This window comes from Heliangelus exortis, chromosome 11 (assembly GCF_036169615.1).
Source record: "Heliangelus exortis chromosome 11, bHelExo1.hap1, whole genome shotgun sequence".
Lineage (NCBI taxonomy): Eukaryota > Metazoa > Chordata > Aves > Apodiformes > Trochilidae > Heliangelus > Heliangelus exortis.
Window position 1 is genome coordinate 7,992,655 of NC_092432.1, and position 18,205 is coordinate 8,010,859.

Consider the following 18,205-nt stretch of genomic DNA (forward strand, 5'->3'; position numbering starts at 1 on the left):
TCTTGCTTGGCGAGGCCCAAGAAGTGACCCCACCCTCTGCGGGTCCCACCTTGTACCCCCATGCCAGGTTTGCCCCACAGATGGCCTGGGGAGCCAAGGGCAACAAACCCATCCAGTTGAAGGCCTGCCCACCATTCTGATGTAATTCCTTGATTGCAACGTGACGTCATGCGACCAATAATCAGCACTAGGGGGGATCAGCCGCCTTTGCCACGCTACAGAGGGGGTTTGGCCCTCATGACCACAGAGCCAGCCCCAGGTCACTGAGGAGCGAACACGCACTCCAGCTACAGCCGCTCCCCGGGCTGCCTCCCCGCCGCGGCCGAGGTGTTGGCTCCGGCAGCAGGAAGCGGCTAGTGCTTCATCCTCTCGTCACAGCCCTTGTCACCCTTCGCCACGGCCCACCACCGCATCCCACCCCAGCTCTGCCATGGCGGCGCCTTCCGCGGCTCCCCACAAGCGCCGGCAGCCCTGCCTCTCCGGCGGACACCAATCACCGCTCCCCTCCTGACTGACTGACAGGCACGCCAGCCAACGGGACCGCAGAATCCCGCCCTCCTGCGACTCCAGCAGCCAATGGCGCCTGCGCAGCCCGGCCGGAGCGAGCTCCCACCTCCAGCTGTCCCTCCGGCCAATCCGCGAGCGGGAATGGGCGGGAGTGGCAGGAGGCACGGCCAATAGGAGGGCGAGGGCGGCTGCTAAGGGGCCGCGAGCAGCAGGGCCGCCGCAGACAGCGGGGAGTGGCGGGTGTTGCTGGTTGCCGCTCGCCGGGGTGGGACCGCAGGTGAGGCGGGGGTGAGCCCCTTCCCCTTAGGGCTTAAGGGGAAGGCGGGTCTCTCCTCCCTCCTAGCTGTGCGGGGCTTGAGGGGCTGTGGGGCGGGGGATGTTCGCTGGCTGCTGCCCCGCCGCCGGGTCCGTCAGGCGCCGGGCGCTCAGCAGTGTTCTTCTCGCTCCCGTCTCGGGCTACCCGTGACTGCCCCGCTGCCTTCTTTTTGTTTGTTTTTCGCTGTAGGGTTGCCGGGTGTCTGTGTTTGTTTGCTTCCTGGGGTGGAGGTGGGGTTCGGCCTGGCCTGGCTGTGAAGATCTCCGGTCCGGTACCTCTACGCCCGGTTCTGGGTGGGTTGGGAGGAGTTGGGCGCGCGGCGGTACCGTGGCGGCTTCGCCATCGCTTGCCGAGCTGTGAGGTGGTGTTGGGAAAGAAAAGAGGGGCTGTGAGCAGCATCTGCTCCCAGGGTGACGAGGGCGAAATCAACCGAGAGCTGAGTCTGGAGCAGGAGGTCTGTGAGGGTGGTGCTGGTGTGGGTCAGGGCCAGGTTCGGGCTGGTACCTGTCAGGTCACGCTCCTAGCTCGAATTAAGGCTTTTCTCCACTCTTACTCATGTTCCTGGGTCCTGGCATTGCTGCTGGCATTTTGCAACGACCTTATGACTTCCTTTGTGGATGTGGTGTCATACCTCGTTGTAAAGGCTCTGTCTGCTCCGTTCTACAGCTTCGTGTACAACTCGTGAGGTACTCCAGCACAGGATGGGTAACTCTGTCTGTCACAGCTGAGGTACTATGGCTTGTGAAATCCCTCACCTGACACTTAACTTCCCTAAAGAGGTGTGTTAGGAGCAGCTTTATTCCCACAGTTATGGCTAGAGGGGTTGCATTGTTGTGCCTGTCTGCTTCAGACAGTTTACAACAGCTTCCTCTTATTGTTGATGTACAGTTGTCACAGGTCTGGTAAGCACTAAAGGTTCCTGTCTGCCTCTTACGGATTGCTGTTTGGCTTCCACAGCACTTCTCCTTCTGTAAGAAATATTTGTGGCTTATTAATCATATAACTGATAGTGTGTTCAACTTGTGTGTCTCATTATCAATGATTATTATGCTTAGAAATGTTTGTAACATTGCTTAGCTTCACAGGTTGTAGTCCCCCACTGACAAGGTGTTTGTGGAACAGAGTTCAGCCATTTGCTTTGTGATGTCTCATGTTCAGACTGCCTTCAATAATGATTATTTCCTGTGCATGAAGTTTTGTTATGGACAAATAGCGTTTGTTTTTTCTGCTGATACCTTTTCTCAGTGTATTTCACTTTCCTAGATGCTTGCTACGTCCTCATATCATAGGAGAAGTTTGAATATATTCTTATGTCTTAGATCAGTGGCCGTGCAGTCTTTCTTATTCTAGCCATTGTTTTATTTCAGTCTCAAAGTCAAGAATAAGAGAAGGAAGGATACGAAAAAGAAACAAAAGCTGATGTTTGGTTTTCCCTGTTCTGCTTCTTTATTTGTAAAAATAGTTATATTTTAGCTTTCATGTGAAAAGTCCATTGTGTTACTGAGCAAATTAGCTGCATAAAGGGTAAGGATGACCTAGGACTGTGCCAGACTGTCTATTCTGGGGATGGAAAAGATATGGAGACTAGGTAATAAAACCTTCCATTTTCAAAGTCATTTCTGAAGAAGCTAAACTTAAAAATTTATATTTTTTAGTCTTCTTGTGAAAACTGTATTTTTCTATTCAGGGAATGAATAGCAGCTTAGGCTCTTAAAATTTCATAAAGCTACATTATTAAACTTGTCATGTGAAAACCCAGAGATTAACATGCTGAAATAGTCACTGCTCTGGGATGTGACATTGGGAAGGAAAGATGGCAGAATACCATCATTTGTCCTTGATACATGCATAGGAAGAGGTTATCCAAATCTACAAAATTCCAACTCACCTTTTAGATGGGATTTGATGCACTATAGAAAATGGTGGATTTAGAGCAGTGATTCAGACTGTAATGGTACTCGAAGATCACTCAACAAGGGAGGTGTGCTGGATGCTGCTGGATCCCATTGCTGTGTTACTCTCCTTTCTTGCTCTGCATCTCCAGCCTCTTCCTCCTTCCTTTTATGCTGCCAGCTCTGGCAGTGCCAGAACTTGGATTATGTTAACAAAGAATAGGATTTAGCAAAATCTGTGGAAGGGGTGTACAAGGTGGGGTCTTTAGTACTTGTAATTCCTGTTGACAGGTGCAGCCATCAGCATGAAGCTGGTATTTTTGACTTTTCAGCAAACCCCTAAATTGTCATAGTTTTGCTGCTGTATTGGAGTCTTCAGCTACGGTTTTAAATTTCTTTGGAAGAATATTTTTAATGATGTGTTATAGCTCTGAGTTAATATTCTTAATGTGTACTATAGTTAAACTGAACTTCTGTGCAAGTATTTGCCTTTCTTCGGCCTAAATAGCTGGCAAAGATTAAGCTTATAAGCAGTTAAATCTAATCAAACTCAGATGATTAAGTTCAGTGTCAAACAATTGATTTAATTTCAATGTGCAAGGGTAGTCTCTCCTTATGGAGAAGCAAAATCCCACTTGTCTACCATATGTAGGTGGCAACAGTGCTAACCTAGTCAGGCAGCTATCCTTGCCTGGTTCAGCTCAAGGAAGGTTTGTGTGCCCAAGGGCTTGTCTTTTTGCTGGCTGAGTCAGATGACTTGATAATAAAGATAGTCTCTGACTGCTTAACTTTGCCAGCATCAGGCAGCAGTAATTCAAAATGCTTTGCAAAGCAGTTCTGTAGAAACCAGATGACTGAAACATCTTTGTGTCTGTGCTCTGTTAGAGGTGATGGCAGTGGAAGGAAGTGTTATGCTTTGCAATGTACAGAAGATTTTCATCTATATATCTCTAGGTTGACCAAGAAGTGCAGTTGCCTAGTGGTTACTCTGCTGTCAAGAAGCACTTGAGTTTCTCAGCATCAGGGATTCAAGTTGACTAAAATAAATAGCAGTGGCAACTAAAATAACATGGACTGAGCTCCTGCAAGCACCAGACTTATGAGACTTTTCATGTACTAGTGAATAACTGAACCCCCCCTATTCAGGGCATTGAGTACTACATGTAATATGGGCTTTTCATGGAAATAATCAGCTAGGACAAGTGACTGGCTGCTAGAGAGGGGTTTGCTGTTCACTAGTTTGTCCTGCCTCTCCATTTATTTATATCTTCAGAAATGCTTTCATATAGAGATGGAGTTTCTGGAAAGATGATGCTGAGGGTGCTGAATCCTGGCTGTGCTGTAACTGGAACACCCAGTTCTCTGAAGTGTTAGTCGGGCATATGTGAATATGAAATATTGCACCAAGTGAAATAAGCAGATGGATATTTACAGTGAACATCCTTGTGAAGAGGGTAAGGAGAAAATGTCCTCAGATGTGTGCCCATAATATCCCTAACCACCCACTCAAAACCTGACTGTTCTGCAGCAGTGGCAGCTGTGTATTGGTCAGGTTCTGTCTCTTCATATTTTTTTCTTTTGTCTTGAGGTGGTGGTGTTTCATTTTTTTAATATAATGATGTGAATTAAACTTGTCTAGTGTGAGCCTTCTGTCTGTCATGGACAGACTCTGAGAGAATGACTCTGCAAATCTTCTGTAGTGCTGTTGAGCAGAGCTGCTTATCAAGGGGGGGGGGGGGGAAAAAAAGGCTTGGTGTTTTAAATTAGACTTCAGAGTAAGGTAGCACCTCAGCTTTTGATCATGTTCAGATTTGGGTGTTTTTCAACTGCTTGAAGTGGACCAGTCTTGAATAGTAAATCTTGACTATGGCAAGGTGTATGCCAGTATTTCAGTGCCTAAAGGTAAGCTTGACTTGTATGAGAAGCTGAAGCTCTGCCCTGTAGTTCCAGAAGGCAGAGGTTGGGGTGTGACAAAGTTTTAAGTTTTTGCAGTAATCAAATAGCTATGTTTGCTTAAATAACATCATTCTTTCATTTAAGATAAGGTGTAATTAATTGGTTTCTGTGGAGTCATCAGTGACTTGTCCTATCTTAGTTTATTCATGTACATAAGGTGTGAGCAATAAAAGCTAATGCAGAGTTTTCAATCCATCTGTGATGAGTAGCAACTGTGTTAGGTGACATACAAGGAGCATGTAGCAACCTTCTTAGATAATATACAAAAGCTGTCATGCAGTAGAGTAATTTTAATCAGTCAAAATTGTGAAGAAATGAAAGCAGTTCCTGTAGTTGGAAGGAAGTGACATTCAAGGCTCATTTGACTGTAAATTAGGTTGCTTGGGGAAGTCAGAGACCAAAACAGCCCTTGACCCTGTTGGCTATAGAATTATTCTCAGGTGCTTTCTCAAGCAAGTTTCCTTGGCTCATGCACCCAGCCATCTTGGGTGCTTGGCTTCTGCTCTGAAGGTGTAGGACTTCTAAAAGTCAAAGGAAAAAAGCTCCGGTTGAAGGCACCTTGTCTTTCTGGCTGTGCTGCTGGTGCATTGTACTATGAACTTTGTCCCTGTAACCTCCCAGTACCTCTAAATTTAGTGAAAGAGCCAAGTATTGTATCGGATGAAAAGGTCAAACTCTAGTGAAGGCACCAGCCAAGAAATTCCTGTTGGAACATGGTGTAAACAATACCTGCTGCTTTGTATCGTCACCAACCAGCTGAGTCCTGGCCTGGGTGCTGGCTCTGTCCCAGGCCAGAGGGATTTGCACCGAGGACTTACATGTGTTCTCCAAGTAATGTTGTTTTAAGCATCCTGGTGATTGAACGTGTCAGTGTGCCCTCTTTATTTGGAGATAAAATCTGTCAGATATTTGACACTAAAACTGTGGTGGGGTTTGCCAGACTCCTGATGGCTCTGGCAGGGACTGCACTTTATCTCTTATGGCCGTATCTCCTGAAAAATGGAGCTGAAGTGCTTGAAGTGCTCAGCTCATTCTTAGTTTCACCTTCTGTGCTTTGGGGTCTGAGACTTGGTTGGCTGTTTTTGATGGCCAGAAGTACTGAGCAGTACATAGAGATAATCTTGGCATTTGCTTCTGTATCCTCTTCTGAGCTGTCACTGAAGATAACAGGAGGTTCTATATGAGGTACTCTTGGGCTGGTTAGACACCCAAGGTCTCAGAATAAGCAGCATGCTGCCTTGCTTTGTGTGCTTCAGCCTTTGAGGCATAGTGCAGCTCTGGCCCTGAAACACATCTATGTAACCTTGTGGAGATGTAAAAGTAGTAGTTGAGGCTTAACCCTTTTTTCCCTAAAAATTAAAGCATCTTTTGTATAAAAGTGGGCAAAAGGTATGATAGAAGACTCGGATTGTCCTTTATTGCTTTACAGAAACTTAGTCTGGCAGCCTTTCCCTTGAAGACACATTGCTTCAGTCTCTCCCAGGTGGATACGTGCCCTACATACATTTTCATCTGAATGGTCTCTAAATATCTCCCTCTGCATTTAAACTGTTGACAGCTCAGCAGTGTGACACACTTCTCTGCGCTTCCTGGAATGAGTTTTGAATCATACAGGGCATAAGACGTGGCTTTGCTTAAAAACCTTGGTGGTTCTCTGACGTTGCACCGTTTCCTTAATAAAGTTGCCTCCTCCATAATGTGGTTCTAAATATCTTACATGGTAGTGGCAGGCCAGTAACTTTGGGACTTGGCTGTGTAAGTTTCAGAAGAGGCAATAGCTTTGGCTCCTGTTGGTGATTTAACTTCCTGGAAACAACTCTCTAAAGAACTCAGTGAAACGGCCTTCTTCCCTATTCAAAGGGGAGGAAAAGCTTATTTCTGATCTGAATCTGCCTAGGCACAGCTCTTTAAAGTAGGGTGTTTTGCTTTCCTCTTGTCTAGCAGATGATTTCAGTCTTGCAGTGCAAGCAGGCACTGCAAATAGTGAAGCCAGTCCAAGAAATGTCTGATAACTTAGTTAACTAAGTCTGTCTGCTGAATCTATTTAGAAGCAGCCTTTTTGGTACTTCTGAAATTTAGTGGCAAAGATAGGCTATTGCATTACTTGGTAGAAGCTGTAAAAGGGTAGGAAAGGGGATTTTAAAATGCTTTCTGTGTCGGCCTGATATGCTCCAGCAATACAGCTCCTGTTATTGCTGTCCAGCTGTGCTCTGAAAGCAGTAGTGGGCTGGAGTGGTTTTGGAGCTTTTGTATCAAACTTGGAGGCTTTGTATCAAGCTTGGAGGCTTTTGTATCAAACTGTCATTAATGGAAAAGAGATTCCTTCAAGAGTCTTCAGTGAGTGTAATGGAGCATAAAATATCTTACTAGTGGAGCCCCTTTTACAGAGGCTGCCTTTACTCTTGGCTGTGGGCAGTTCCATGCAGCTGCATCTTTGCTTTAGCCCAAAGCATTTCTAATGCTTCAGTGAAATGAGTCTGCCAGGCTTCCAGTGGCTCATTAAAAGGTCTGAGGAAAGAACCTTATGGGAGTGGCTTCCTTTAATCTCTTTCTTTTTTTGTGTTAGCTTTCCTGTACACAGCCAGGCTTAGCTTCAACATGGGCGGAGGAGCTGTAATGCTTGGTTGCTCCCAAATCCTGTGTATGCCCTATTGAGTCAGAGGGTGATTTGACTTCTATCCCTGGAAGAGCCTCTTCTTTCTATGAAACCAGATTGGTTGTTAGTCATGACTTCATTTGCTGCACAAGAAAATGCCAAAACCCAATGTCTTTGAAAGGACTTTGCTGTAGCTATAGTGGCTTTTGTGGTACTTTGTTTTTATTCCTGTCTGGAAAGGGGAGACATGGGGGGGAGAGGAGAGGATTTCATTGTATTTGTACAGGTGATATGCACTCTGTTCCCTATGACATGATTTTCAGCTTTTTATTCTGTGATGAAAGGACAAATGAAAAATTCTACCTATCTAGCACCTGCTTTCCAGTGATTGATATTAAAGTTAAGTTTTCAGTCACAAACTGGACTTAAAAATATTGCTTGCAAGACTGTCAGTCTTTGGGGCTGCCACCATTTAAGTAATTTTGAAAAAAGGGATTGAACATTTAAGGTGCTTCAAAAGAACATTCTTGGCCCCGAGATCTTCAACTTCTTTGTATTCCTTAATGTGGTTCCCAAACTCTGTAATGGATGGAAAGGAAGGCTTCATTGCTTCCAGTGATACACTCACTGCCACTTGTTCATTTTGTTTAACCTGCTAAAAGTGAACCCTGGTGTTCTGTATGCAGAAAAAGCCAAATGCTTGTCTCTTTGTATTAATGATGACCCCAATAGAGGAGGTGTTAGATGAAAATTTGACTGGCTCAAAGCTGTGGTTCTGTCTTTTGTAGGCAGACAAGGATTTAACAAAACAGCAGCAAGGTGACCTCTGTGCTTGTAAATAGCAAGGCATTTCTCCTATGTGATTAGAGGCAGAGCTCTCAAATCCATTCCATTAGGCTAAACTCTTAATTTTTTTGAGCACAATACTCTATCTCAGCCCCTGCAAGTCTGTCCTGGGTGAGATGCGTCTGTTTAGGTCTTCAGAAATACCAGACCAAAGTAAGTACCCTAAGTGCTCCAGCTGGATCCATGGGGCATGGCATTTACCAAATTAGTCTTCTTGAACTGGAACCATTGCTTAGTTCACTGAGACAGCTGAGCAACTGCAACACCAGTGTTGCATGTAACTGGTTTGAGCTTTTAGATGAAGATCCTGACAAATACACACTTCAAACATGTGCTAGAGGTTCATGTTTGTACAGTGAATGTGTATGTAGACTGTAAACCAAAAAAATATGTCCAGGCATAATGCTTCCTACCAGATTTTTTCAAAGTAACACCAAGCTAGCATGGTTTTTAAGGTAGCAACAGGCAAAAACTGGATATAGAAGTATCAAAAAAGAGGTAGCATGTTTGTAATCTGAAGATTATGTGGGAGAGAAGATTCTAGGAGAAAACAGCTTAGTTGGATCAGTTACACTGAGTCACTAGTACAAAATGCTAATGACTAAGGCTCAGTTTTAGTTTTAACAAATTCACTACAGCTGAGAAATCTGTAAACAGCAAAATAGCTTAAAATCTAGGTGGCAGGAAGGTAACTTTTTTTTATCAGTGTTTCTATTAATTTTCTAAAAAAAAACCCAAACAGTGAAGGGGAAATGGCAACAGAGCTGGAGTCTTAGCAGGGGAAGACATGCTCAAGCACCTGGTTGTCTTTGAGCCAACAATTGTTCATGAATTCAGTCCACCCATTTTCTGATTGCACCTTCCCTGGAGAAACCATTCGGTAGTTTTCCTGCGGTCTGCTACACAGTTGGAGTTGGCATTGGTGAAAGTCTGCTCAGTGTGGGAGTGAGGTAACATTCTACAGCTGAACATTGCCCTTGAGCTCGTCATTGAGGTGTATGATGCATGTAATCTTCTGTTTAGAAGAACCAATTGCTTTTTGTAGCCCACATCTCCCTTTGGTTGTGAAGATCAGACCTGGAAAATAAAAGCTTCAGAGCAGTCCGATATTAAATGTCTCCACTTGCCTCACACTCTGTCCTGCAACACAGACTCTTGTGGTGGCAGAAAGCTGCAGTTTTTCCAGCACTCTTTTAGTCAACAGCTGATGTCAGACTTGTTTTCTTCAAGGGATTTTGGTGTAGCTGCACTGAGTACAGAAAGTACTACTGAGGTTTTGCCTTCCTGCTAGAAAGAGGAATAAGGCTTTGGTATGGCCTGTCCTGTTGGAAGCAGCTGCTGTGGGAGAGACAGAAGACTGTTCTGGAGCTTTTTTCTGGAAGCTGCAATTCCCCACTGGTTTGTGCCTGTGGAGAATTCAGTTCCAATTGTAAATATCACTTAAGTGTTTATGGTTAGAGGCTGAAAGATCTCTCTCTTTATTGACATCATCAAGGTTTTTTCACAAGCCTTGGTGTGTGTCCACTATGGTAAATTAGGTGGCTGTATCTGAGCCTCCTGGTGGCTCTCACCATCTTGTTGAAGTGTGATGTGTTGTAACATCTCAAAAAAGCAAGTGTGAGAACAAGCAGAGACTGTTTACAAGCTTCCATCTGTAAGAGTGAGCTGCCCTGCTAAGCCCCAGTAAAAGTAGCAGGAAACTTTTCAGACTGGCTTCATGCTTCAATAATAGTCTAGATCCTACACAAAGTTGAGAGAACAGTAGGCTGTTACTTCTAGACTTTCAAACATTATTTGTCACAGCTTTTGTGACTGGGAACAATGTCACTTTCTTACCTAGGGAATGGCTTTGTGGCCTTCCGTAGGCAACTGATCTAGTCTGGAATCTCTCCATAGGCAAGAGTTTTGGTGCAGATGGCTTGGCGTTGAAGTAATTTATGACAGAATACATAAATCATCTGCAAAAACTGATGGTACCACTGTGAAAATTTTTTTTCCCTTCTAGATGAGAGATGCAGCCTTATCTCTAATAATCAATTTGTTTTTTCTCCTTCCAGGCTACATCTGATGGTAGGTGGATCCAGACAGTGACAATTCTACTGAAAGTTGGCAATTACCTTAAGTTGGAAGAAAAAGTGACTTTGGTAAGATTTGACTTGTCAGTTGTTATCTTATTAGGGTTACCTTTGTAGCTGAGGAAAGATGCACCTACCCCTTCAACATGGATAAAATGTCCCTGTAATAACTGCAGGCAGCTATTTGATAGTAAATGCAGGTGGTTATTATTATTATTACATCTTCCAAAGAAGTTGGATCAGTTTTAGTTTGATTTCAAGCTGGAAGGATATTAGTATATTGTGAGGGTTTTAATTATCTGCTCTGCCCCAGTTCCTTCACTCTGAAAGTTGTGAAAGATTAGATATTAATCTAGTCGTCCTTTGGCTGTAGAACTAAAATGAATTAAAAGAAATGCAAAACTCACTGGGACATAAGTGACCATCTTAAATACATGCAGTAGTTAGTACAGTCTTGTGCAGTTGCAAGATTCAGGCTGAGGAGCTAATATAGTAGGTCTTTCCCCTGAGAAGAAACAGGGATCCAAAGTTGCTGATGTGCCTTTATCGCCTGGTTTTTCACTTCAATTTGAGCTGAGTGGTCTTGGCTAAGATCCCAAAAGCATTGACTGGCTGCAGGCTGTGGGGTTTGACACCTGAGACACTGTTCCAATTCCAGTGCAGCACTGATTAGGATTAAATTTCCTTCCCAACTGATTGTCCAGTTTCTATTTCTTGTAGTGGTCAGGCTGATTAGAGCAGTACAAAATAAAGTTCCTTCTGTTTTAGACGTTGCTGTTCTGAGCTGATATGCAAAGATTTTTTTGTAACAATGTTAACCAACAGATTTAGTTGGTTAGCACAGCCTTGTATTTAACATAGCAATTGATAGGAATATCCATCAGCGTATTACAAAAAGCATTACTGTTTTTTTTTTGATTTCCAGGCTCAAAATGAGTGCAATGTTGGAAACCCCCGAGCTGCCGGCAGTGTTTGATGGGGTGAAGCTGGCTGCAGTTGCTGCTGTTCTCTATGTTATTGTTCGCTGCTTGAATTTAAAAAGCCCGACTGCCCCTCCTGAACTCATCTACCAGGACTCTGATTTGGCCCGCTTTCTGCTCAAATCCTGCCCACTTTTGACCAAAGAGTAAGTAGGATATTTTCTTGGTGTTGACCTGCGTTACAGGGAGAAGAGCTGCACTTCAAAGCCCTAGGCAGAAGAATGGTTCTTAAACCTGGATGCCTTGATAAAATAAACATGTCCCAAGTCAAGAATTCCGTTATTGTTAGTGTCCTGTGCACCTGGTTGTAGGACCAAGCCTTATTGTACAGGGCTTTCCATGGATGTATGGAAAAAGTCATCTGTGCCCCTCTGTATAGTAGATACATAGTAACCACATATAGTAGATTCCCACTGCCCTCTGTATGCTGTACAAGACCAGAACTGTGTATCCCACTGTCTGTGGAAATTGGGGAGGGATGGATGCAGCCACCACTTGATCCTCTTTATGTACTCTCTTTTTGGGAAGAAATCTGACAGGACTCAGATGAAGGAAATGTTTTCATGCTGTATCTGTTCCCTCTACAATGAATACAGGGATGGCTCTTAGCTTTTAAGTCCATACTTGTATATGAAGTGCCTTAAGTTGATTGCAAACTAATGAAATCTATTACTGGCTAAAGCACATCATAACTAGTTCAATAAAGTAATGACATGCTGGCCTGCTCTAAGCATGTTGAATTCCCTTCCACTGACCTTGTGTCAGCTGTGTATTTGATCAGGTTGATCCTTGCCCTTCCATCTCAGAACCTTCAGAATTGGTGCAGCTGCCCTTACGTTCACCAGTAATATGAATAATATACTACAATTTCATCAGGCTTTGGAGTTACAAGTAGTTTGATTGCAGTATTTCTCTTCTGCAATCACTTTGAAAACTTCTAAGTCCTATTTAGAAGCCCTAAATACATCCATTATCTGATAAGCACTGAGTGCAGCTGCATCAGCCTTCCTTTTGGATCTCGGAAGTCAAACTGACTCAACAACAGTCATCCTAGAGGAGATGAGAGGCTTTTAGCAGTGCTGTTAGGTGCCTTGATTATATAAGGTGTAATATCTTAGGCCACAGGGTCTGTAAACTCTTAGAGGAAACTAAGCAATTACCATTTTAAATTGGAGGATTCTGTGGTACGCTCTGAGTTTGGCAGTAACAAAAGTGTATCTTGAAGCTGAACCTTGAAACTGGATTCTTGATTATTGCTAGCACCTTAACTGCAAAGCAGTTGTTTCCCTAAAAAAAAATACCAGGTAACTAGAACCTCCTTAGTGTATCTTAAGATACTTGTCAGCTTAGTTTTGGCACTCCAGTTTGACATGTCCCTAGTCACTGATAGAGCAAGCATGAAGCTGTGCTGATTACCAGCCTTGAATGCATATTAGTCTTGGGCTGATCTTTGGAAACAGATTGTATGTTAATTTGGAGCCTGTTTTACTCCTACCTACTTCATCTCTCTTATGGCACAAGCTCCTAGCACTACTGTATTGAAGGCATATCTTGACCTTTCAGTTGGAGAAAAAGGTTTTCTCAAAGATATAAAAACACAAAACATGTCCAAAAATGCAGTACACCCATTGTGCAGTAATTGCAAGAGCAAAAAGCTGCTTGCAGAACCCTGGTGTTGTGTTAGCTGTGTGCAATCTTGGGTTGTTTGCTTTCTCTGGATCAGCTCAGAGCTCGGGCTTGCCAGCTTCTCTGCAAACTGTAGCAGTGATTTCCAACAGATGATTCATGGGCAGAACATTGCCTCAAGGCTTTGCAGTACCCCAAGAAACAAATTCAACTGAAACAAACTAGAAGTGTAAATAGATTGTTCAGTCTTTACCTGTATCCCTGTGTTATGGGAAACGGGCACGTAATTGTTCTTGGCGATTAAATGCACTTTACAGGAAAGACAGATCTAAGATGATGTGTGTGTGATTCTTTTTTTTTTTTCTTTTTCTCCTATTGATGTTCCCACATACTCTTAAAATAAAGAAATCCTGTCTTCAGGCATGAAAGTCACCTGGGGACTAAAAGGAAACAAAATATTTAAATTCCTGCAATTATGCATGAAATAGCTTTTTGCTAATTAGTCCTACAAACTATGTGAAAACAGCTTGTGCCATACTCCACTGAAAAAAATCTTGTAAGGCTTTGATTACTTGCTAATTATTCAGAGTGTTAGGAAAGCTGATTAAGCAGCTCTTTTCAAATTCTACCATGAAAGCAAAATAAGTAGCTCAGCAATCTCTTCCATTTTATCAGGACTGGGTTTGTTCTAAAATCTGTTGCAAGAAGAGTTCTGTAGCCTCCTCAGTACAGCTGTGAATGGAGTTTCAGGCCTAAATTTGTTCAGCTCTCCCTCTCTGCTTGAGGGAGGAAGGGTTGAGGGTATTTTTGGAAAAAAACAGGGTGGCAGGGAGAAAGCAGAAATAAGCAAAGGTATTCTGTCTGTATGGCTATTAAAAATACTTGGAGAAAAAACAACACTTGAATTTTGTTTTCTCTTCATGGCATAATCCTCACCTATGGAGTTACTCAGTGCATTGTAACTGCAGCATCATTCAGTAAGCCAAGTGATGGTGGATGAATAATTTTAAGAGCTTTGGATAGTAAAACTGCCTGTGATGGCTGTGTGCCAGGGACCTTGTACTTGTAGATGTTAGTACTGCTTTTTACAGTTCTCTAAACTGCTAGAAGCTTTCCACATATCGATCAAACACTGGTAAGCAATAGACTGTCTTCCTAGAGCTCATGTTTCCTCACCTCTTTCTTTCCCTTCCTCTACCCCTGTCCAGCTCTGCACTTTGCCTTACCAAGTGGAGTAGCATAATCAAGCCCTTTTCATTTGAAGAGCTGCTGCTTGCATGGAAGCTCTTGCAAATCAGCACAGCAATTGGTGCACTCAGACCTAACCCCTGGCTGCAGCTGTTGTCTTTTCCTGTCTTTCAGATTGGTACAGAAAATCTGCCATCTGCTCTCTTTTTTTTCTGTAAAAATGCAGCATTGGCTCTTTGATTCATGAGAACAAATTTGGTCACTGTTTGCTGTACTGGGCTGGAGATTTCTTTGGCTGTTTCTCATTTTCTTGTACCATCAAGTGCATGTGTGCATCTTTATTCTTGCAGAGGTGTGGCCCAAGTGTCATCCTTATTGAAAATAATTATCCTTGCTGTTTACACGCTTTTATCATTAATAAAAGCAAACTTCTCAAAGATTTAGGCAAATGACTGTCAAGCCTTTTAGTAAACCTGTCAAAGATCCAGCCTAGATCTTTTTTATCCTTTGTCTGCACTGTAACCTATACTGGATAAGCAGGCTGCCTGGTACCAGGAAGCTCTTTTGCACTGTCATTGCTTTTCTCTTAGATGCAAGGAGACAAGTAGTCAGGAAAGCTGGCTTCAAGCTTTTCAATGTTCTTTTCCTCCATCTAATAGCAAGCAGTATTTGATTCCTGTCAGCTCTTTAGTGTGTTATACTTTGGGAGGAACACTTCCAGGAGAATAATAAACTAGAAGAACAGCGTTAGTCCTGAAGCTTTGGCAGGTGAATGTGTTCAGAGGTAGAGAAGAATGGCAGCTCCCTATTGGTAAGTTGAAGCATTGACCTTGGGGAGAAAAGCATCCTTGGGGGGTCTGAGTCCTTGTGAGGTGCTCCAGCTCTCATCAGCAAGGAAGATGTGCTGCAATAGTCATTCCTTTGTCTAGAATGCTTCTTGTAGTCACTGAAGATTGAGGAAGGATGTGATGGGCACTTTACTAAATAAAAGTTGCCTAAATTGGGAAGGAGGTGGTTTAACTGAGGAGGCTAGTCTGTACTTTTAAATAGTTCTGACTTCATGCAGTTTCTATGTGCAGCAAATGCTTCTGCTCCACTTATGTTAGTTTCCTTTTCAGAGGCTCAGGGAAATGGAAGCTCTGTAAGCTGCTTTAAAATTTTGCTGTTACATACATGTGGAGTCTTGATCACATTGAACAGTCTAGCTGAGCTAATGCAGAAAAAAGCTGCTTTCTACATGTTTAGGAGGGAGGGACTGAACCCTATGGACTTCTAGGTGAGCTTTACTTAATTAGAATTCAAACTGCATTCCCTAGCATCAAATAAGGGACAAAAAGTGTGATTTGAAAAGCATTTTTTAAATACCTCCAAACTCATCTGTTGAAGGGGAAAACCAACCTGTTTCCTGCGGTAATGCACGTGACAGTTCTTGGTGTCACCTGACATGGACAGATTGCAGGTTCTGCTTTCTTACCATCAGTATCCAATGTACTGCAGCACATCACAGCTGATGTAAGAGTTAATGTTTAAGTGTTGATCTCCTCAGATGAAATGAAGTAATGCTCCAGAAACTGCACTGAACTTCCACTTCAGATCTTTGAGGATCTGAATGCTGATGCTTGCTAATAAAAATAGCACCAGTTTTGTGTTTTGTGTGAGCTGCTTATACAGCTGCTCTCTTAAATTCCTGCACACTAAGCGATGTACGTGTTCTAAAATCATAATCTTCTTGAGAGCCACTAAAAATCTACCATCATGTGTTGGAACTGTTTTAATATCAAAATGCTAGGAGAATGTTTGTGAAAAACCTAAGAATTCTCTTGCCCCACCCAAGATGTGGGGCTGTGCTGCATAACTTAAATGCAGCATTTGGAGCTGAAACATTAGTACCTGTGCAGGTTTATGTAACTGGCTATGAATTCACTTTGCTTGGTTAAGACTGAACTATGTTTGTTGTGCCATGCAAGTCAGCTTCCATAAAAAGTAACTGACATCCCCAGACCTGCTCTCCTATCTGCCTTCTGTTGCAGATTCCCCTTACTGGAAGTGACAAGATCAGCTACTGGAAGCCATAACTAACTGCCTCAAATATTTGACTTCACTTAGTGCCTGATATTTATTGCATGTGATGAAATTAAAACAGGGAAATGAGTCAGTTGAAAGCTGCTAGGTCTGGAGTAAACTGGAAAGCCATTTTTATTTCTGGTATAACACAACTTTGCCTTTGGATCTTCTATGCTATTGGTACTTATCTGTGCTATTGTGGTACATCGTCCTTGTTCTTGGATGGGCATGCATGTGCCTTTTTGGCAAGAGATTTTCCTGACTGCTGGTCACCACCCAGCTGGCTGCTCAGCTCCTCTCATCTCTAAAACACAACTACAGAACATGAGAAATGCTGCTTATAGCCATGGTATCTGTACCTGGGCTCTCACACATCCATGAGCAGCTTTGCTGGAACAGGACATGCTGAGGAATGCATAGAGTCATCTTCATAGATTGAAAATGGCTGTACTGGGGTAATCTCTACAGCACACTTCTTTACGAGACCACTTTGGTTTAAAGCAGGCATTATAAAAGTCATATCTTTCAATGCTTCTCTGTTTCTACTTCACATCAATGCCACCTGCTTTTATGAGTGAGGGACCTTTTTTGGACGACATGGTTTAACTTAGTAGTAGTGACAGTTTTAGCATAAATTCTTGAATGCTCCTTAAACTGAGTACCAGTTTGATCAGTTGCATGTTAGTTGATTAGTTGATCAGTCTGCATATTTTCTTGTTCATGTTTCCATCTGTCACACCCTGCCGAGTTTCTTTTGCTAAGGTAAGGCATAAGAAAAATAGTCTACCTACATGTTTTTCTGCCTATGGGATGATTTTGTCAGAAGAACATCTCTTCTCATCTGTTTTCCATGAGGAATGTTGGCTTTGCTGTGAAACAATCTGTGCTAGCTATTGCTATCAGCACTGGATAGTTAGATTTTTTTTTTTCAGCTTGATTAAGTATGAAAATATCCCTGGGATGGTTCCTCACATAATAGGGCTTAAGTAAAATTTAGTTTCTGATCTGCAATTTTAGAGAGTGATGACTCTTGCATAATTCCTGGCTAGCTCTTTTTTTTATCTCCCCTCCCTCCCTACTGCCCCCCCCCATCACCAGTCTCTCCTCTTAGTACATTTTTAGTAAAAGCAAGCTGGTAGTCCATACAAACCCTGGATAAAAATGTCTTGTCTTTCAGTCCAGTATACTCTTGCACTATTATGCTCAGGTATTGGAAGTTCTTGTTGCTTTTGTCTCAAAAATGTAGACAGAAGTGAGTAATAGGAAGACTTTCAAAATCAAGATTTGCTCATTGACAAAATGGAGGGCCAAGAGAGAGAGTGACATACAGGTCCTATGCCTGATTCTTCTGTGGATTTGAAGGATGCTATGCAAAGTCAAACCTGTCAATCAGCTTAGGACAGCTTTTACTGGAACAAGTGATACCAGAGGCATCACTTTGTTACTGTCAGGGAGGCTAGATTGGGAACTGGTCTTGGTAAATTGAAGTCTAAAAGCTTTAATAGCTGCCTGCTTTTGTATCAGTCTGGTAAGGCAAGTTTTAATGCATCTTAATTTTTCATTTATTATGCAAGAGGTGTGCAATCTGGGCAACTTTTTCTATCCCTCTCTCCCCGTTGCCATTAAAGTCTGGTGATGTTGAGTCTCCTGGAGCCTGGATACTTTAAGGGATTTTAAAGTATCTGTCTCACCATGAGTCTATTGATAAAGGCTGGTGGGCAATAGAATAAAAGATGCATGGGATAACAAGCTGCTGCTCTAACACTTGCACTTATTTCAGAACTTTAACTGTTTTAAGTGCAAACTGCAGGAGTGTGCTTAACATGCTAAAGTGTGACTAAGTAACAAATCTCTGCTGCAGAGCACTGTCCTATGCACATTATTCCTGCTGGAACTTGACCTTTGAATATTTATCTGGAAGACTGTAGCTGCGTGTAAAGAGACTTAATGCTGGCAAATCTTTGCTGCAGGCAGTGTAATACCTGAACAACTGAGTTAACTGATGAGCATTTCACTTGGTCTATAGGATACTCAAACACTGGAGTGTGCACTGTAAAGGAAACAAGCAGTGAAAGTACCCTTGTCCCTAGGAATTCACACAGTTTTGGCTTTCAGATGGAAAAGTGGATCACATGGGTAGCATTTGTTGGTCATAATGG

General features: G+C 42.9%; 1 protein-coding gene across 3 annotated transcripts in view; it reads left to right on the forward strand.

Annotated features, from left to right (window-relative positions):
- The first annotated feature begins 762 nt into the window (after positions 1-762).
- The window catches only part of ABHD2 (abhydrolase domain containing 2, acylglycerol lipase), a 37,217-nt gene continuing 19,774 nt past the window's right edge, over positions 763-18,205 (forward strand). Inside the window, exons 1-3 of one of the 3 annotated variants that reach the window (XM_071754328.1) lie at positions 763-784; positions 10,171-10,257; positions 11,114-11,314. In XM_071754328.1, the coding sequence (XP_071610429.1) occupies positions 11,121-11,314 (194 nt within the window). In that variant the 5' untranslated portion in view covers positions 763-784; positions 10,171-10,257; positions 11,114-11,120. Of the gene's footprint in view, positions 785-1,439; positions 1,603-1,722; positions 1,794-10,170; positions 10,258-11,113; positions 11,315-18,205 lie in introns of those variants that run through there. The other 2 variants (XM_071754331.1, XM_071754329.1) reach the window with 2 other exon arrangements.